Below are 18,139 nucleotides of genomic sequence, written 5' to 3'. Positions count from 1 at the left end.
ACCCGGACAGCGCAACCCGTTCGAGATCAAGTTTCCGCGCGCCACACTGAGACCGGGAAGCAACCCAGCACAGCACGTCCTCTACATCCTCGAGCGCAGCCGGCCGCGAACGCGTACCGGGGCACCGAGGAGGGAGGTAGCGGATGCGCTACGGCTTCGGTTGTTCAGTTGTGAGCGAGCGAGACTTCAAAGGTGAACACCAGAGGAATGATTGCACTCACAATGCAGTAGTAGTGCCGTGAGAGCGGACACTGTTGGATCCTGCTGATCGACATATGCAGTCAGACTGTCAGACAAACCAACAGAAGCTTTTGTGCAAGCTCAGTCTCACCCGGCCGGGTCCGGGAGCAAGTTCGAAACGGCAAGTATGTACCGAGCTTGAGTCAAAACGAACGACGCAAATTTCTCAAGATAAAAACGAACAAAGAACTTCTGTGGTATCCATTCACCCAATATGTACAGCATCCCGATACGGAGTATAACGGGACGAAACAATTCGCGGAACCCAGCCAGGGCTCCTCCCCCAACAAAGCATGTAAAATCAGATCCAAATCTGGACCCGCAACCGCACTTTTTCCCTGCCCGATGATGCGTTATTTTGTATGTTGGCTTGATCGCCAAACCAGGGTTGTCGCCGTCTCCCATATGATGCAAGGCATGATTCTCAACTAAACACATAGCGAGAAGTGTCAAGGGTCGTCCAAAGCTGCCTTCTTGCCGATTAACCGTGCAGACCGCATGTGCGCGCACGCATTATCTCCCGCCTCTTCTTATCCTTTTCTATTGTCTGTGTCAGCTGATGGGAACCACGTGAGGGGTTAATTGGAAGTACATACCACTATCCCAAGTGATGAACTCGTGCAGGGCGGACCCGGCGGGCACCATAGGAAGGACGGGCACCTTCTTGTCCGTTACCACCTCGAGCAGGGCCGGCCCATCGGATTCAATGAGCCACTTGAGAGCTTCCGTTGTCTCCTCCGGTTTAATCAGGCGCCTGCTTTGCACACCCATAGCATCCGCCAGCTTCAGGAAGTCTGGGTTCTTCTGGTGGGTATGAGAGTAGCGGTCTTCGTAGAACAGGTTTTGCCATTGAGTGACCATGCCTTGTTCCTCGTTGTTCAGAACAATGACTTTCACGCCAATGTTGAACTGTGCCGCCGTGGAAAGTTCCGTCAGAGTCATGCAGAAGGAGGCATCACCGTCAATGTCAATCACCAAGGCCTCGGGTCTCGCGACCTTGGCCCCGATAGCTGCCGGCAGACCGTAGCCCATGGTTCCCAGACCGCCGGAAGTGATCATGGTCCGGGGTTGCCGCCAGCGGAAGTGCTGAGCTGCCCACATCTGATGCTGGCCAACGCCGGTGGTAATGTATGTGCTCTCCTTCCGGTCCGCCGTCAAATTGCTCAGCTCCTCAATCAGCGCCTGGGGCTTGATCAGACCCGAGCGCTCGGAGCGTTCGAAGTCCGACAGAGGCCACCTCTTCTTCCACTCTTTGATCTGGTCAAACCACTCATGCCGGTCTGCCATCGACTTGGCCTCGACCTGAGGGATGAGCATTTCAAGATTCGCGCCGACGTCGCCCTCAATGGCCTCAGTCGCTTGCACAACCTTGTTGATGTTCTTTGGCATGATCTCAAAGTGCACGATGCCACCACGTCCCTCCTTAGCTGCGGCTTTAGCGGCCGGAGCGAACTTGGCGACGCTACCAGTCACGCGGTCATCAAAGCGACCGCCAAGTGCAATAATGAGATCAGCCTCCTGCATCGCCATGTTAGCATAGGCCGCGCCGTGCATGCCAAGCATGTGCAGCGACTTCTCGTCCAGCTCGTCGAAAGCGCCGAGGCCATGGAGGGAGGTTGTGACGGGAAGGGAGGCCTTGTCCGCCAGAGCCCTCAGCATTTCGGGGCCACGCTCTGAGCAGACAACACCCTGGCCTGCATAGATGACGGGTTTCTTGGCGATATTGATGAGGTGCGCAACGCGGCGGATCGAGGCGTCCAGCTGCTTCTTGGTCAACTCGAGGGCAGCGCGTGATGCGGCGCTGGGAATGGTTGGAATGGCGGCGTCGGTGGGAATGGCTCTCCTCAAGACACCAGCCGTGATGTCTTTCGGGAGGTCAACGAGAACGGGGCCGGGTCTCCCGCTTGTAGCAATCTCGAAAGCCTCGTTGATTCGCCGAGGCAGCTCTGCAACACTCTTGACCATAACATTCCACTTTGTGCAAGACCGCGAGATGCCGATCACGTCGGCTTCTTGGAAGGCATCGCTGCCAATCGCAGAGGTGACAACCTGACCGCTGAAAACAACCATTGGCGTGCCGTCAGCGAGGGCATCCGCCATGGGTGTGACAACGTTTGTGGCACCAGGACCCGATGTCACCAACACAACGCCGGGCTTTCCCGAGGCGCGAGCATAGCCCTCAGCCATATGGCCTGCTCCTTGCTCGTGCCGCGGGAGGACGAAGTTGAAGTGCTGGGAGTTGTAGATGGCGTCGAACACGGGGAGAATAGCGCCGCCAGGGTAGCCAACTGCACAGAGACGGCATGAGCAAGCGTTTCACCAAAATATCATGGCCGAACGTACAGATAGTCTTGACACCGTGCCGGAGCATCATCTCGTGGAAGATCTCTCCTCCAGTTTTCCCGATGAACCTGGTAATTAAGTCAGCCCTCAGGGCAGCGGGGTTCGGGTGGCATGCAACGGCGATACATACGACTCATCCATCTCGCTCTTGCGAGGATTGACGAGCGGCTGGACATGGCCTCGATCTCCCGGGCTGCTGGCATTGAATGCTGGGCTGGGCGTTGGCCGCGGACTGGTGTTGGAGGAGAGTTAGCAACCCATCCACTGGTGCCAACGAGTCATTGTGAGCGTCCTTGGCTGAAAACGTACGTGGCGGTTGCTTTTGCGGTAGCCGACGAGGTCTGGGTTCTGACATTTGAAGGCGCATTGCGTCTTGCTGTTATGATCGTGGTTCTTTGGGGGTTTGCGAGAGCTCGTTGTTGGCCGATCCGACCTTCGGCGGCCAGGCCCTTCAGGGCGCGGCTGGTTTGACGGAGCATGACAGGCGGTGGATGTGGAAAGAGCGGAGAGGGTCCCGGAGAATGCGCCTACAAAGAAGGGAAAAAAGGAAATGGAACAGATGGAACTGCTACCGAGAAGACGGTTTGGGTGAAATTAACGCCTTCATAAGAATGCGATGAGTCAATGGGTCCCAGCACTTGGAGGATTAAGAAGGTTTGAAGAAAGAATCTCTGAGCTTGGCGCGAGCGGGCAGTGGCCGTACCGCGGGTATGAGTCGCCGCCGTCTCAAATTTTCAAGGCCAAACTGTGGGGTAAGTAAACGGCAACATCGAGGGTGCATGCACGGGCCGTATGGTGCTCTTATGTGGCGATGTCGGATGATGCACAAGCGTCCGATTCGCTCCCATCGCTAGCGCGGATAGCCACCGCAGAAAGAGGCCTAGAAGGCACAGCTCACTCGGGACAGATCCAAAGGATTCAATCCTCTGACAATCGTTGCTCGGGCTTTTCTGATCGGAGTATCTGGATTTTGGGTCGGTGTTTCAAGGAATTCGCTGCGTCCCCCACCTTAAGGTACCCTCTACTGACGTTTGGTTTCCAGTTCAGTGGCCGTGGTAACACGGTGAAGATGAACCAGGGTGCAGTGATGGAGGAGCGGCGTTTAATTAGCGGCTATGCGGGGAAGCAGTGGCCAATGGCAAAGTACATACGGAGGTAACCAACATTAATACGCTACCTTCCATACGCAGTATGCAGCTTGTTCGTATTACCCGAACGTTACTATGTAAATTACCTGTTTCGTGGCCGGCACAATATCGGAAGGGGCAATTGGACACCCAAACTCTTAAGTTCTTCCTCCCTTCTGGTTCATCCAAGTCTATTCGACCCATAATGTGTGCAAACCTGAAAATCTCTACTGGGTGCTGAGGCCTACAGCCCGGTTTTCTATCCTTTTGCCTTGTTTCTCGGTCGTGTAACGTGTCTTTGCATCGCCTTTGGGGCGTGGGTGAGTGGACTGCTCGTCGGATCCGATCCCTCCGCAAATACACACCGTACCTGCCAACCGAATCTCTCCCGCCTCCGAAATCCGGACACGGAGCGCATGCTCATTGAAGGCGCCAAGACACGTCACAACAAGCGGTAGGGCGGTGTGGGGTTCAACCTAAGTGGAGTGAACAGCGCCTGCCGACTGGGGCGACGGGACCGCCGACTTGGGACCGGGTCAACAGAGTCGGGGATACGGATACAACTGCACTCCATTCTGCGCCGTGTTTCACAGCATATATGTACAGTTAAATCAAACCCACACTCGGGTAAGAACCCGTTTTTATTTACATTTAACTCGATTATACCTTGATTCACCCCAATAATCTCTCCAAACCAGCCTGACGAACGACACTGCAAAACTAGAGTGAGATAACTGAATTGCAAAGGGTAAGAATTCCTCAGGCCGGCAGCGAAACAAAAGAAAGAAAGTGGCATAAAGCTCAGGCGAGAAGGCCACCGTTCATTTTGGAAAATCTTCGCAATCATGATTGGGACTCGAACTGGTGACCTTCCCGCCCTACGAAACCGTGCAGAACGATTTCATAGTTAGCTGGAAATCCACTCGGCCACAGAGACTGTGACGAGGCTAACTTGCCTTACCTTGGACGAAACGATGGCTATATACCTACCCTCCCTCCTTCCCTTCCGCCCTCTTTGCCCGCAAGCCCATGGGCTCGAGCTCCCCATGCCATTCACCAAACCCAAGCACAACTCTGAGTGAGATAACTCCAGCTATGTGCCACTAGGCATAAAGTCTCGATTCTTGACATTGAATACAGATGCTTTGCATTGGTATTGTTACTTCCAAGTTCAATATGCGGCTATTGCTACATATAAAGTACTGTTGCCATTGAGGCTTGATGCTCATTGCTCGCCGGCCTAGCCAACTCCTCGCTACAACCTGAACCCAACTAGTCCACTTGCTTGCCCTCCTTGTGCGAGCACATCTTTCCATGGCTCGCGCCCTCAGCCAATGCGGCCCATCTCCTAAAGTTCTGGGCCATCCTGCTGCGGGTTCGGCGGTTGGGGCTTGCAGTCGCGCGGGGCGGCACGCCTTCAAGTGAGTGAGCCAGCGTGCCCAGAGTACGCGCCGCCGCCTTCGTGTTCACGGTAAGTGCCTCCCAGTGGATGTTGTCAAGGTCGTCGCATGCCAGGTGATAGCACGCGTCCCAGGGCTTTCCGGCGCCAGTAAACAGGCCCGTCGCCGGGATGCCCAGCTCGAGGAACCCAACGTGGTCTGAGTTGCCGCCGAATTCTCTATTTAAAGCAATCCTTGTCAGTTCCACGGAATAAACAGTCCAAGAGATAGTCAAGAGAGAGTAGTATCACTTACCCGAATTCAATTTCTACACCCTTAGAGGTCAGATAATCCCCCAAAAGTTGCGGGCCGATGCCGCTGTTTTCGTCAACCGAAATAGCGTAGATGGGGTCGGGAGAGCCGATCATGTCGTAGTTGAAATAGTACTTGATCTTGTCTGCTTCGCTCTCCGACAGGTGTTGGGTGTAGTACAGCGAACCGACCAAGCCGCTTTCTTCTGCACCCCACCAAGCCTAGCAATGTCTGGTCAGAATCAAGGAGTTCAGTCCCTTCCGAAGATTTAAGCTACTTACGAAACGAATCTTGTGAGGAAATCCGTCATACTGCTTTACCGATCCCATTATCTCCAGCAGTGCGGCGGTGCCGCTGCCGTCGTCATTGACGCCCGGTCCCTGTTGAACACTGTCGAGATGAGCGCCGAGCATGATGACCTTGTTAGGGTCGCCTTGTTTTGTCTCGGAAATGATGTTCCAGGTTTCTCGCGTCTCGGCGATGGAGTCGACCAGCAAATTCACGACCACATCTTCGCCTGCGGCAAGGCGACTTCTCCAGCTTTCCCCCACCTCAAGGGGGATAATGCCCACCGGGACGACTAGCCCGATGTTCTCAGCACCCAAAGTAGGCATGGCATAGTCCGTTCCTGGTGCTTGATTGTACAGAATCACCCCTAGATGCCTCAATCATCAGCGTCATCGAACTGACCGTGGAAGCAAATTCAAATATAGGTAGGTAGGCACCCACCCAAAGCCCCATGCGCCTTCGCAAACTTGAGCTTGTCCGACACGGCGCACACGCCGCGCTTGACCAGCGCGAGCTTTCCCGTCGCATCGATTCCTTCCCACTGCTCCTCCAGGCACATGGAGCCCGTCTCGTCGTTGACCGGGGTGTCGATCAGGCCGGCCGTGATGCCGCCGGGGAGCGGGGTGGCCGAGTTGTACTGGGGGCTGATGACAAAGACGTCCTCGCCCTCGGGCCCCGTCACTGCAATCTTGCGTGTCTTTTCGTACGTGTGGTTGAATGGCTGCACATACGTGTCCATCTCCCGGGCGAAGCGCTTCTGGGCCCGCTCGAGCACAAAGTCGAGCGAGGCCTTGTAGCCCGGCTCGCCGAAGGCGCGGTTGCCGCCATTGTCCCGGGCGATTTTGTTTAGGTTCCATAGGACGTTCTGAAGTCTGGGAACGAAAGTAAAGGTGTTAACAAAGGAGTTTTGGAGCTTCCTTGATTGGCGGTTGTTCTTACTCTTCAGTCCTGATATCGGCCTCGAGCTTGTCTGGCGTCAGGAGGCTGTCGGTGGCAGCACTCGGCGATGCCAGTAGCAGAGTCCATGCTAAATTGCGCGAGAGCTTCATGGTTGCTGTCAAGGGACACCACTGCTTTCAAGACGACCTGTGTCCCTGGTTGCAGAGGCCAAGGATGAGTCCTGCATGACGGTTCCGGGGACCTGGGACAGATGAGTTTATAGTAGTTTCTTCCCTTAACATCAATTGTAACCCTTATCTGAGCTTGCTAAGAAAGGGTCACGCCGGCAAAATCCCGAGCAGGTAGGTAAATGAGCCGGTATCTTGATGGGGTAGAGTTGCCAAGCAGTAATGTTCGGCTGCCTGAGCTTTAAACGGCAGGTGGCAACCTATAAACGGCAGTCGCGGAGAGCATCTCCATGCATTGCCAGTCTGTGCGGTAAAAACGCAATAACACGAACTGATTGATACCCAGGCAGTTTATGTAGCTACCCTAATTGACATAGAAAAGAGAGCTCTAGCGCGATAGACGCAGGTAGTACCATACACTGCACTATTGACCTTTGTCATCCAACATGAAGATGCCAATCATACTATCCATACATAGGTACCTTACGACGTAGCTTCCAGAACCTCGCGTCATCGCCAATTAAGGTAACCGGCAACTTATTTCAAATTCTTCAGTACTGATCCTACACTGGCACCTAGCTTGAATCACAACCCCATCAGTGTGCCAAGCAGTTCACTCATCGGAAGCTCCTCAAACTTATATGACAGGTTCTGTCAGTGTCATCGGTACCTGGTGCTAGGCTCTTGAAAACCAGGTCCGTGCAATAGACGTCTGTATATCGTTAGCGGAAACGGCCTGAAGACTAGGTAGACTGTGCTGTCAATGAATGACATAGTCGTAAGGTACTCATTGATTGCTTTCCAATATTCATACTAGCTGCCAAAAGTACCTGTAAGTCACACCATCGTGCTATATCAGCTGCAACCACCTTATCATCCAGATCCATATCTGTTGGTGGAGCTCCTTAGAGCTCTTTGGGCCTTTGGGCTCCTTTATCCTCTTGGACAGGGCAAACACCCTCACCACCACAGCTAGGCAAACCTATATAGGCTTACCTCCCAGAGCCTCTCTGGCCATCTCTCTCTTCCTCAGATCAGCAGCATCATCATCAAGAGCTTGTTTTCCCATAATATCTTACACTCAATTATCACACAACTCCAAATGCATGCACTAGTTGACATGTTCTGACAACCTCATAGAATCCGACAATGTCCAAGGGCATCGGTTACCAGTGACACTGACACATGCACCACTTCAGTCATTATAACCATTCTCCCTATCCCGGTGGTTCCAAGTTCAGTCGGACTCATGCATGATTCCCTTAGCTGCCCATAGGTATACTCTCACATAGCCATTCCCAGAAGCACCACAGCAATGGCGGCAGCCAATCCAACTTGAAGTCCGTCTTTCCTCGAGGCACCGTTCGGGTTAGGTCTCTGATTCGGTTCACGATTCGACTCTATACGTGTCGGCTCAGCAGTTACCGCGTATCCGCCGGCGGTAACCGTGGCCGTGTGGTAGACCGCTCCCGGATAGGTCCGAACCCCCTCGGGACAGTAACTGGTCCATGGCGGCTGACCGTTAACCGAGGTTGAGGGACATTGGGTATTGAGGAAGGATTCAATTTCTGCGCTTCTAGTTTCGGGAAGCGTGTCGATCCAGTGTCCCGTCGGGCACAGAATGTCATAGCAGCTGCATGTGGAAAGACATAAGGTACGTTAGTTTGTAAAGATTCCTCTAATAGGCATACCTAGGCGCGGGATGGAACGGGACACTTGCGCTTGCTCTGAGCTTTGATACGCGCAGTTGAGACCGAGATGCGCCGTATCGAGGCAACCGGCGAAACGTGTGCTCACGGCTTCAACACATGGACCCGCAACGCTCAACCATAACGAGCTGTCCGTAAAATGGGTAAGTTCCTACTAGTTAGCGGATTCTGAACGAGTCATGGCAGCTACCTGGTTCCAGGGACAAAACCTGCTCGAATGACGAGTAACTCGGGTCATCCGTTTCAGGTACTGAGCATTTGCCTTTTGCCTTTGCTCCCGAAACGGTCAGGACAATGACCGCGAGGTAGTATTTGACGAGCATCTTGCGGTCTGAGATCCCGAGTCCTGAGTAGATGTACGGGCGAGGGAAGAGTTGCCATCATGCGGACATGTTAATTAAGTGACGAGCGCGAGACGATATATATTTTGTTTGATACTGGATCATGCAGTGTGAACATGGACTGGAGGCATTGGGGAAACGCAGCCTGATATCAAGTCATTTCCACAAGGACGATCAACGTCGGGTTTGGCGGCCGATAATATAGACTCACCATGGTCAGCCCCGCAGCAACGTGCGGCTGAAGAGGCACAATGTAAGGCGGCCTTGGGCGGAGTTGGTCTCTGCTGTGTACCTTAGACGAGTATTTGCACAAAGTCAGGGGTGTAATCATAGGTACTTTCGCTGACTGGGCTAGCCATAGCTCCCGAGTCGGGCCTTGTTGATGCTGGTCGTGAACGGCGGGCGGGCGGTTCAAAGAGAAAGTGAAAAGAGAGAGCTTTGAATGGGTATCTCACGACAGGCGTGTCGTTCTGATATAAAACGTTTGTTGATTCATTCGTGTATGTACTCTACCGATGCCTCTACCGTTGTAGGATCAACGACCGCTAGCCCAATATCTGGTAAGTCACCTTACCTTACTTGCTTGTTGCCTCCTCGGCGACGGCGAACTACCTCCATATGTCTCATCCAACCCCAGCTCAATACGGATACGCCCGAACCTCATCCTCACGGCTCAGATCCAGCCCCCGTCTCACCTGTTCCTCGTGTTTCCGGTCCAGATACTCCAGCAGCACATCACCGTAACGCTCTCTGCCCTTGTACCGGCTCACATCATCCCCCCAACTCCGGACCGCGCTCGCCAGTCTCCCAGGGACATAATCCTCCTCCGCAATCTCGGTAACCGGGTGAAAGTACGTGCGTATCGTAAACACCACACCCCCTGTCTTGGGCAGCCGACGCAGCGTCTGCCTCTCCGACCGAAAATAATGATGCTCAATCGCCCGATTCTTCTCCGCCGTGCCCCAACTGCTATGCTGGCTGGCCGGTTTCCCGTCCCCTTCCTCGCGATCCTCACTCCCAATACTCCAAGACCACGCCAGATCATCATCCACCTGAAAGAAATAATTATTCCTCCCGACCATCTCCTCAGGCTTGAGCCGCCGGAACAGGTTGACCATCCCTCGTTCCAACTTCTCCCGAAACTGGGGCACATCCCCCGACGTATGGATCTCGCTAAGCGGCATGCCAAACTTATCTTCAAGCCGCCAGAACCCCGGCAGCAGCACCGCCCCGGCCGTCAGGTAGTACTGCCCGTCCTCGCGCTCCGTCATAATAACCAAATCGTCCTGCACCAGCCGTGCGCAGGTTTGCATCGGGTCTTCCCATTCCCCCTCATCCCCATCACCACCAGCGGGCGGCGGCTCGACCTGAAACTTTTCCCCAGACCAAAGATTCTCCAGCACCACCACCTCCTTGCCCCCATCCCCCCCCTTCACCGTGGCCACCCTCCGCCTATACAACCCCGGATACCTCCCCGGCAAATACCTCCCCAACTCACTTAACAATTCCCACGCCGCCGGCAACGCTTCAGGCGCAGTCCGACAGCACTTTGCGCCCCTTTCCTGAATCCGCCGGGCCTTGGTGGCATGGTACCGCGGGAACTCGTTGTCCAGCTCGATCCATTCCGCCAGCGGCACGCTGCGCAGGCCCATGGTCACGTGGTACTTGGGCCCGTAGCGGAAGGGGCGGTAGGGTAAGGGTTTGGTATCGGTCAGGGACCAGGAGGGGTATGGTTCGGGTGTTGGGAAGATGAAATTTGATGGGGTCCATTTACCCCATTCACGAGGGGGGTTGGTGGTCTTTTTGTCTGCTGCTGCTGCTTTGTGGAGGGTGGTGGTTTTTGGTGGTACTGGTGATGGCTGTGGGTGACGGCGGGACAAGCGGAGGAGGACGGCGGTTGCGATCGCGGCGAGTAAGGTTAGGAGTGGCAGCGCGGAGGCGTAGTAGGGCTTTGCCCGCAGGACAGTTTGCCATGCGCGCTGTAGCTCGGAGAAGTTCACGTCCATAATCATCTTGGGCGATCATAAGGGGGATGAGGTGAACCAAAATGCTGAAGGTCGGATATCTGGCTGCTGAGACTCGACGAGACAACCCAACTGGCGGCCAACTCTAAACACCCGTCGCTTTCCTTTTGTATGACCGCCGTGCTGCAAGTGTCCTGGGTGTTTACACAGCACATTGTCCCGTGACGTTGTCCATGTTCTTATCTCGCCCCATTGGATGCACCCCGCATGAGGAGTCCGGCAGCGGCAGTCACCTTATCATTGCAGGCTATCGTATCGGGACTTTATTACCTGATTTGTACAGCAGCTATGCTGTGTCCTTTAAGAGTACACAGTAGTTTCAGAGACAAATCTATTGACAAATGGATGATAGCAACGTAACAACGCTTCGCAAACTCCTTCTCGTAAACAATATGCCGAGCGCTTGAGTACATTCTCTTCGATAACACCGGAGGGGCAGTGCGGGCCGCCCGGTACTGCTCCCTCATCCCTCCCATAGATATTCGGATGTCGACTACTTCACCGGAAACAAATGGAAGCTGCGCCAGAGGAACCATTACAACCCTTCTCTAAAGCAACGAAGAATAGGCGAGAAACACAATGGTTAGCCCGACCTGTCAATCTAGTTGCTGTATCATTGACTACAGTATAAGCCTCAATCTGGTGACAAAGTAAAAACCGCTCGACAAAGGAAACGACTAGGGAAGGAAAGGGGCTGCCGCGAGTCTTCGTCCCAGATCACATAAGCCCCCTGTATTAAGAGGCGACGGATCAGGGACGGGACTGAAGCGACGGAGAGGAAGAAAGGACAGAAAAGGAAAGAAGGTGGGGAGAAAGGATAAAAGAAAATGGGACACATACAGTAAAGCAAGCGTCAAATCACCATGGATATGCGCCTTCAGCTCAATCTCCACCTCCAAGTTGAGATCCAACCTCAGCTTGAGCGGGTTCTTGCCGCCTCCACCGCCCTGCTGCTGGGGCTGCGGCATCATTTGCTGCTGCTGCATGCGCGGCTGGCGATACACCTGGTCGTCGTAGTCATCGTCGTCATCATCGTCGTCGTCTTGGTAACGTCTCTGAGGACGGCGGCGGCGGCGCTGCAGTTCCCGGTTCTGCTGCTGTTTCTGCTGTTGCTGCGTCTGCATCCACTTCGGCTGCGGCTTCTCATCGTCCTTGGGTGTGGCGGGCGCTGAGTAGGCCGGGCTGTCTTCCTCGTCTTGCTCCTCCTGAGCTTGCGCCGGGTAGGCTTCGTCATCCTCTGCTGCGGCCTCGCCTTCGGCCTCTTCGCCGTCCTCCTGGTAGTCGTCTTCTAGGACCTGCTGGTTTTCCGCGTCGGGGTCTTCTTCCTCGTACTCCTCGCCGTCCTCGGGTTGGCCTTCCTCGGCTTCCCCATCTTCGTGCTGATTGTTGTTGTTGAAGTCACCATCGTCATTGTCGTCCTCTGCCGTGGCGGCGTGTGTTTGTTCGGCGGTTTCTGGCTGGTTGGCTTGTGTAGCAGTTTGCTCCTCCTCCCTTTCCGGGTTTTGGATCTGCTCGTTCTTCTTATTTTGTGGCTTTGGTTTGTCAATCTCCAAGTTTTCCACGAGCGGGTCTGTGGTTACTCACCGATGACATTTTTGCAGGATGCAGATTCTCTGTCTTCACTGTTGATATGTTGAGTTGGGATGAGAGTTGAACAATTGGGATGCCAAGGACGCTGAAGGTTTACACGATCTTCTTTTCTAGCAAGTTAGGTAGACCTTCCTGGAGATAAACTTGGAGAGCCCTTGTAACATCATAGCTGCTGCAACCCTGATTTCATGTGGCTGAAGCCTCCCCTTCACGTCAGGCTTCCCATGACCGGTGATGACATGGGGGAGGATGGCAGCGCAACCTGAAGGGTGCAGGATAGTGGTCGCGGCATATGCGACGACGAAAGGCTATGACGTAGTGCTGCTCGAGATCAGCCAACTGCGGCTAATCAGGGGTCGGGTCTGGAAACGCAGGAGGGTGGGAATCAAGGCCACCAATCAGCCTCTCATTCGTTAAATTTGCAAACATGGCACCAAACATTGCATTGGGGAGGGGGGGTGCGAAAAGCAGCATTTGGGCCAAAGAATGGCAGCCAGGAAACGGTGGCGAGAGTTATCTAGGGGTATATGACGAAAGCTTGCTTGAAGCAACCGAGTCCGCATCCTGAGCCATCCTGGTATTGTGGACAAGCAGCGAGCTTGAGACGAAGCCATTCACAGCAAACGACCCAAGACGCATCAGACGATGGTGATCGGCCTCCTAGTCATTTCGGGCATCCCAACCACCATTGGAGTCTGCGAAGCGCTGAGCGCACAGAAGAAGGCCAACGCGCAGGCAAAGGAGAAGGCCAAATTCCACTTGACAGTCACTGTTTCACTCGATGGGGATGACCCCGTCGAGTGTTGGTGTGTTCTGAAAGACGGTAGAGTAAGTCCAGTCAACAAGTCCTTGTATCCCAGGTGACCACTGAGCATGTGCTCTGTGGACAAAGGGGAAATTTCCCGAATTCTCCGATGACATCAAAGCGCCTGGAGGTGAGAATAAGAAGTCAAAGAAAACTAAACTGTGCCGCAGCTCTGGATTGACCACCCAGCCTATCCCATGCCGGGCCACAAGTTCACGGGCTACTACTTCACATACCCGTCGGAAGCGCAGCTTCGTGGCCTCGTGAGCACCATCGCCGACGACCCACCCATGCTCAACTGGATTTTCGTCGACAAGGACAATGGCACAGTGCGCCATGGCGGGCGGCAGGACACGCTGGGAGGGCATACGGTTGGGTCCTGGTACTGGAGCGATGACGAGCAGTGGCTGACGCTCGAGGGCGACGCGTCACACTTTGTGGCCGTTCAAATGGAGAATGGGCGGTGGGCGGTTGTGTGGGATCGAGTTGGGAAAGGGACCCCCGGGGAGGATGAGAAGGACTCCGAAGAAGGCACAAGCGAAACGGATCCCGAAACGGAAGGCACCAATGACACTGGCCCTCCCAGCAATAATGGTGCAGGGAAAAGGGTCCCGGTCATGCTGCGACGGAGAATGCAGTTGGGCATGGAGAGCCGATACGTCAAAGGAGAGAACGGATAGTAGATAGTACAATACACCCATACGACACATAGCGCAGTGTAAAAAAGCAGGAGATCTGGACTCGTAGACTAATCACGATAATTAGAAGAGAGATCTGTGGCTGAACAGTATATCTCGATCGATTATGCACTGTGCTTTCGTAGCTGCCAGTGGCCTCGGTTGGTGGAGGCATCGGGTGTGGCTTTGCGGTCTCCCACCCCACTGCAGTGCAAGGAAATGCCCCAGAGACTTGTGTCTGGCAGCCACACAGCTCGTCCAATGTCAGTTTCTCTGCACCCTACACTCCACCCTCGTCCAATGTGCTCTGGCTCGGCATATGCATATGCCCGCATATTGCCCGGTGTGCTGGGTTGGCGTTTCGCCATGATTGGACGAGGTCTCGGCGCCGAACATTCGATCACGGCGGCCTGTTCTCAAGGCCGATGACTTCATTGCCGGTTTGTCCTTGAATCCGGTTTTGGGCCTTACAAGTCTCCAGAATACCTTCTTTTTATAGCCTCCATCTGGATGTCGAAGGACTCCAAGAAAGCAACCCTGAAATCAAACCTACAGACACCGAGGCAGTTAGCAGTTCAATACTACGCTTCGGGGAACCCCACGAGCCAACCTACCTTTCGACGTTGTCTAATTTCAATCTCTCGATTTACCCACTTCAACAATGGCCTCCCGAAGCGGTTCCGAAGAGAAGAAGCCCAGGCGTCAGACCAAGCAGCAGGCGTACGAGTCCGAGGGCGAGGAGTCAGAGACCTATGCTCCTCCCCAGCGGAGGCGCAACCAACGCCAGCAGCGAGGAGGCCCGCTCGACAACCTGGCACTCGACAATGTTCAACAAACGGCCGGTGGCCTCGTCAACACGGCAACTGGGGCACTAGGCGGCGTGGCCGGCCAGGCCGTCGACCAGAAGGGCGGCGGCGGCAAGAGCGACACCCTCCGGCTCAGGCTGGACCTCAACCTCGACGTCGAGATCACGCTCAAGGCAAAGATCCACGGCGACTTGGAGTTGGCTCTCTTGTAAGTAACCTCATTTCTTTTCTCTCGCTCTTCCCCTTTTCCCCTCCCTATTCTATCCCTTCCTCCCTGAAAAGACTTGAGCGCGAAGAAAACTTCACTCCCGAAATGCCGACAAGTCTTTCAGCTTCTAGACGTGTACTATATTTTCCCGAGTTGGTTTCTTTTCTAATCCGTTATGCTTCTTGCACGGGCTAAAGGTCGATGTAGAGAAACTTGAGCATACTGCACTCAAACCTCTCTGGAGACATTACATACCGCACTGGCTTTCGGGGGAGGAATTGCTGGCTCCGGATGGACATAGATGGTGACTAATTGCTTAGGAACTGAAGCAACTAGTGTCGGCGCCCGAGTCCTAAAGGGCTTTTTTACGTGTACCAGAACGGGCTTTGGATTCTTGGAATAAGGGCAACTTTGGTTTGGATTTGTTAATCAGTGGTATATGGGCTCATGTTAGAAGGCGAATGGTGGAATTTTCATATCACGACAGACAAGATGTATCATCACAGACGGCGTCAGGAGAATTTCCGCATTGCATTTGATGATTTCTCAAAGTTTGGGAATAGTTTCATTGGTACATCTTGGTATCATATATGATGATAACTATACATGATATATCAACATGATGCTGTCAAGGCTGTCAAGCGGGAAGTAATCAATGTCAAGCAGCATTGCACTACAGCTGACAGCGGCACTGTTGGTGCATGCATCGCAGGTTTATTCCATCTGAATGAGACGCCTTCTGCATGACGCCGAGACGGGAACTTCGGGAAGCCCTTCCTGGTGGCTGTCTCCGCCAAGTCTAAATTTAGGCCGTGATACAGGAACACATAGGACGAAAATTATTGAAGACTGATGGTGGTAGATCGGACAAGATGTTTACACCAAGCAAAGTCGATCAGGATCAGGCCTCAGACCTCGGCGCATGATGCATGCAAGTCGGCCGAACCGCGATTTGGTCGGCTGTGGCCCCGGCTACAGAAAAACAGGTTTGTTGCCGTTTCGCATCAATGCTAAGACGTTGACTCGCCTCGGCAATACCCGCCTGATTGGTTTTCCAATCCCGAAAAAGCAGGATGATGTCATGGGCCCGATCGATGCACCAGCCACAGATCGAGCACCAAAGATGCTGAGCGGCTGGGCCACATCTTTCTCCTACAGCATTCTAGGCGCCAGTTCAGTGCAGTACCTCGAGTACCTAAGGCACCTCCGTACGGAGTACTCGTACCGTTTTCTCGACATCCAGATATCCGTGTTCTACTCGGCATCGAAGGATGTATGTAACTCTTTCCCATCTTACTTTTCGTGACCCCCGGTCGTCTCGCTTCTGCCCGCAGGCCCCTGGTCAGTGACGTCATATCGCATCCCCAGCTCTCAACCTCACCTCCTTCAGAGAATCAGGAAGATTTGGAGCAATCTATACTCCAGCGTGCCAAGGGGCTCTACTGGGTCTCTCACATGCTAGCCAGTTTATTGGAGGGATCTGCAGACAGTAATCACCAATGCCCCAGTTTCTAACACCGAAACACAGCGTCGAGCATCTCCCTCGGGTATCGCGGCTGGCCCAGATTAAAAGTGATTATCAGAACGCAATCAACTACTTAGCAGCCATGACAAGTCGAATTCGTCGTGGGTCACAAGAAGGCGGCAATGTGGACGGGGACGGCGAGGGAGCTAGCAAGCAACCACAACAACAACATACACCAGAGCGCCCCAGATCACCCGCCTACGTGGCACCCATCCCCCAAATCCCATCCATCCCAGCAGTCTCCTCTGGAGAAATAGGCATCCAAGTACCCACAGCAGCCGAACGACCACAGCTCTCACCACTAATCGGCTCACTGCTCGTCGGAAAATCCGTAGACGAGTACGGCGACATAGTAGACGACAAAACAGGCCATGTGCTTGCACGAGCAGGCGGGGATTTGCCATCCATCGTGGGGCGGCGCGTGTCCAACGCCGCAGGCGACATCCTCGGCGACGGCGGGGAGCTGTTGGGGTACGTTGCAGAGGTCAAAACAGAGAAATTACCAGCGGCGGCTGCGGCTGCGGGGAATGGTGGGCCGCGGAGTCTGTTCGACGTGATGGGGAGGAGCAGGGCGTCGTTGATGGTCGACCATCTGGGCAATATTATTGATGCTGAGGGCAATGTGGTGGGGAAGTTTCATGATAATAATAACCCGCTGCATCGCAAGGAGAGGGGGGAGAGGGAGGCTGCGGAGAGGCTGCTTCGGCAGCAGCAGAAGGAAGAGAAGGAAGGGGAGGAAGCGGCGTCTGATGCAAAGCAAAACGAGGGGCAGCATGATGGAAAGGAGCAGCAGTCAATGCCTGTTGGTGGTCAGCCGAGACCGAGACGGACCGAGGAAGAGAGGAGACAAAACGCCGAGGCGTGGAGGAAGGAGAATCCCAGCGAGAGTCCGTCCGACATTTTTCTGGATGTGAAGTCGACGCGGGACGGGATCCAGCTCACGATTCGGATCCCGACCGTGTTTAACGGTCAGCAACGGACGCCGAATATCACTTTTTCGTGAGTGGCTTTCGCAGGGGAGAAACGAACGCTCAAGTGATGTTTGACAGCATCTCTGTGTGTTTGGGAGACAGGCAGTGGGATGGATAACCTCGGAGTTGAGAGATTGACAGGGGCTGTAGTTGATTCAAGACGAAATGGACATTTTGGAAAGATTGGTGGAATAAATGCGAGTAATTTCAGGGGTACATTGTGAGAGGGAACCGTTCGGTTGGAGATCATGGCGTCAGCTAGGCGGGAGTACGAAGTACATGGCAAAGTCCGTTTCCAATATACCCACATATCGCTTCGCTTGTAGAGTGCGGGATCGCTTAGTGTATGCGGATCACTAGTATATGCATGGTAGCGAAACGGGAGGTGGGTTGACGCAGTCAACGAAATCCGTAAAGCGACTGTGTTATCACCCACCCAAGTTTGCTATCGCTGACACTAAAATACCGCAGGAAATTCACTGCAAAAAAGCTGCAACTGTTGTTTCGAACTCAATTATCTACGGGCCAGCTCAAGCACCCACCGAGAGCGAGATTCGGCAGCTATTTGGCTCAAAATCATGAGGTTCTGCAGGGCAGAGTTACTGCCGCTCTAGACCGCCCGGTTTCCACTAACGCTCGGCCCTACAATGTGAGCTACAGTCCAATAGACGGTGATGCAGCCTTGAAAAACACAGTCGCTTTACGGAAGTAACACAGTCGCTTTACG

General features: G+C 54.0%; 7 protein-coding genes across 7 annotated transcripts; 2 read left to right on the top strand and 5 right to left on the bottom strand.

Annotated features, from left to right (window-relative positions):
- Window positions 1-267: 267 nt before the first annotated feature.
- Window positions 268-2,560, bottom strand: N656DRAFT_408688 (acetolactate synthase). Its single transcript, XM_064809557.1, has 2 exons — window positions 837-2,560; window positions 268-780 (listed from the first exon to the last, which is right to left on the bottom strand). The coding sequence occupies exons 1-2, from the start codon at window positions 2,425-2,427 to the stop codon at window positions 722-724; spliced, it is 1,650 nt and encodes a 549-aa protein (XP_064673497.1). The 5' UTR covers window positions 2,428-2,560; the 3' UTR covers window positions 268-721.
- A 2,259-nt stretch (window positions 2,561-4,819) lies between these two features.
- On the bottom strand, window positions 4,820-6,954 carry N656DRAFT_775919 (Zn-dependent exopeptidase). The gene is made up of 5 exons (XM_064814532.1): window positions 6,629-6,954; window positions 6,131-6,561; window positions 5,683-6,056; window positions 5,405-5,622; window positions 4,820-5,328 (listed from the first exon to the last, which is right to left on the bottom strand). Exons 1-5 carry the CDS (start codon window positions 6,736-6,738, stop codon window positions 4,983-4,985), a joined length of 1,479 nt encoding a protein of 492 aa, XP_064673496.1. The 5' UTR covers window positions 6,739-6,954; the 3' UTR covers window positions 4,820-4,982.
- An 882-nt stretch (window positions 6,955-7,836) lies between these two features.
- Window positions 7,837-8,954, bottom strand: N656DRAFT_775918 (uncharacterized protein). The gene is made up of 3 exons (XM_064814531.1): window positions 8,675-8,954; window positions 8,477-8,593; window positions 7,837-8,389 (listed from the first exon to the last, which is right to left on the bottom strand). The coding sequence occupies exons 1-3, from the start codon at window positions 8,701-8,703 to the stop codon at window positions 8,041-8,043; spliced, it is 495 nt and encodes a 164-aa protein (XP_064673495.1). The 5' UTR covers window positions 8,704-8,954; the 3' UTR covers window positions 7,837-8,040.
- Window positions 8,955-9,296: 342 nt separating this feature from the next.
- N656DRAFT_775916 (uncharacterized protein) lies at window positions 9,297-11,025 on the bottom strand. Its single transcript, XM_064814530.1, has one exon. It carries the CDS (start codon window positions 10,816-10,818, stop codon window positions 9,445-9,447), a length of 1,374 nt encoding a protein of 457 aa, XP_064673494.1. The 5' UTR covers window positions 10,819-11,025; the 3' UTR covers window positions 9,297-9,444.
- Window positions 11,026-11,282: 257 nt separating this feature from the next.
- On the bottom strand, window positions 11,283-12,867 carry N656DRAFT_775914 (uncharacterized protein). Its single transcript, XM_064814529.1, has 3 exons — window positions 12,415-12,867; window positions 11,671-12,362; window positions 11,283-11,438 (listed from the first exon to the last, which is right to left on the bottom strand). Exons 1-3 carry the CDS (start codon window positions 12,421-12,423, stop codon window positions 11,432-11,434), a joined length of 708 nt encoding a protein of 235 aa, XP_064673493.1. The 5' UTR covers window positions 12,424-12,867; the 3' UTR covers window positions 11,283-11,431.
- On the top strand, window positions 12,854-13,981 carry N656DRAFT_775912 (uncharacterized protein). The gene is made up of 2 exons (XM_064814528.1): window positions 12,854-13,248; window positions 13,396-13,981. Exons 1-2 carry the CDS (start codon window positions 13,066-13,068, stop codon window positions 13,903-13,905), a joined length of 693 nt encoding a protein of 230 aa, XP_064673492.1. The 5' UTR covers window positions 12,854-13,065; the 3' UTR covers window positions 13,906-13,981.
- A 133-nt stretch (window positions 13,982-14,114) lies between these two features.
- On the top strand, window positions 14,115-17,712 carry N656DRAFT_842715 (uncharacterized protein). The gene is made up of 2 exons (XM_064819057.1): window positions 14,115-14,916; window positions 16,445-17,712. Exons 1-2 carry the CDS (start codon window positions 14,564-14,566, stop codon window positions 17,442-17,444), a joined length of 1,353 nt encoding a protein of 450 aa, XP_064673491.1. The 5' UTR covers window positions 14,115-14,563; the 3' UTR covers window positions 17,445-17,712.
- Window positions 17,713-18,139: the final 427 nt, after the last annotated feature.

This window comes from Canariomyces notabilis (assembly GCF_033297395.1).
Source record: "Canariomyces notabilis strain CBS 508.74 unplaced genomic scaffold N656scaffold_3, whole genome shotgun sequence".
Lineage (NCBI taxonomy): Eukaryota > Fungi > Ascomycota > Sordariomycetes > Sordariales > Chaetomiaceae > Canariomyces > Canariomyces notabilis.
This window is presented reverse-complemented; position numbering and strand designations above follow the sequence as displayed.

Coding starts and splice junctions, on each gene's coding strand:
- N656DRAFT_775916 (XM_064814530.1), bottom strand. CDS start 10,818: ATGATTATGGACGTGAACTTCTCCGAGCTACAGCGCGCATGGCAAACT.
- N656DRAFT_842715 (XM_064819057.1), top strand. CDS start 14,564: ATGGCCTCCCGAAGCGGTTCCGAAGAGAAGAAGCCCAGGCGTCAGACC. Junction 14,917..16,444: donor GACTTGGAGTTGGCTCTCTT/GTAAGTAACCTC, acceptor ACCGAAACACAG/CGTCGAGCATCTCCCTCGGG.
- N656DRAFT_775912 (XM_064814528.1), top strand. CDS start 13,066: ATGGTGATCGGCCTCCTAGTCATTTCGGGCATCCCAACCACCATTGGA. Junction 13,249..13,395: donor GTGTTCTGAAAGACGGTAGA/GTAAGTCCAGTC, acceptor ACTGTGCCGCAG/CTCTGGATTGACCACCCAGC.
- N656DRAFT_775918 (XM_064814531.1), bottom strand. CDS start 8,703: ATGACCCGAGTTACTCGTCATTCGAGCAG. Junction 8,594..8,674: donor GTTACTCGTCATTCGAGCAG/GTTTTGTCCCTG, acceptor TTTTACGGACAG/CTCGTTATGGTTGAGCGTTG. Junction 8,390..8,476: donor TATCAAAGCTCAGAGCAAGC/GCAAGTGTCCCG, acceptor TTCCACATGCAG/CTGCTATGACATTCTGTGCC.
- N656DRAFT_408688 (XM_064809557.1), bottom strand. CDS start 2,427: ATGGCTGAGGGCTATGCTCGCGCCTCGGGAAAGCCCGGCGTTGTGTTG. Junction 781..836: donor GTTCATCACTTGGGATAGTG/GTATGTACTTCC, acceptor CACAGACAATAG/AAAAGGATAAGAAGAGGCGG.
- N656DRAFT_775919 (XM_064814532.1), bottom strand. CDS start 6,738: ATGAAGCTCTCGCGCAATTTAGCATGGACTCTGCTACTGGCATCGCCG. Junction 5,623..5,682: donor TTCCTCACAAGATTCGTTTC/GTAAGTAGCTTA, acceptor AGACATTGCTAG/GCTTGGTGGGGTGCAGAAGA. Junction 5,329..5,404: donor GGTGTAGAAATTGAATTCGG/GTAAGTGATACT, acceptor TGCTTTAAATAG/AGAATTCGGCGGCAACTCAG.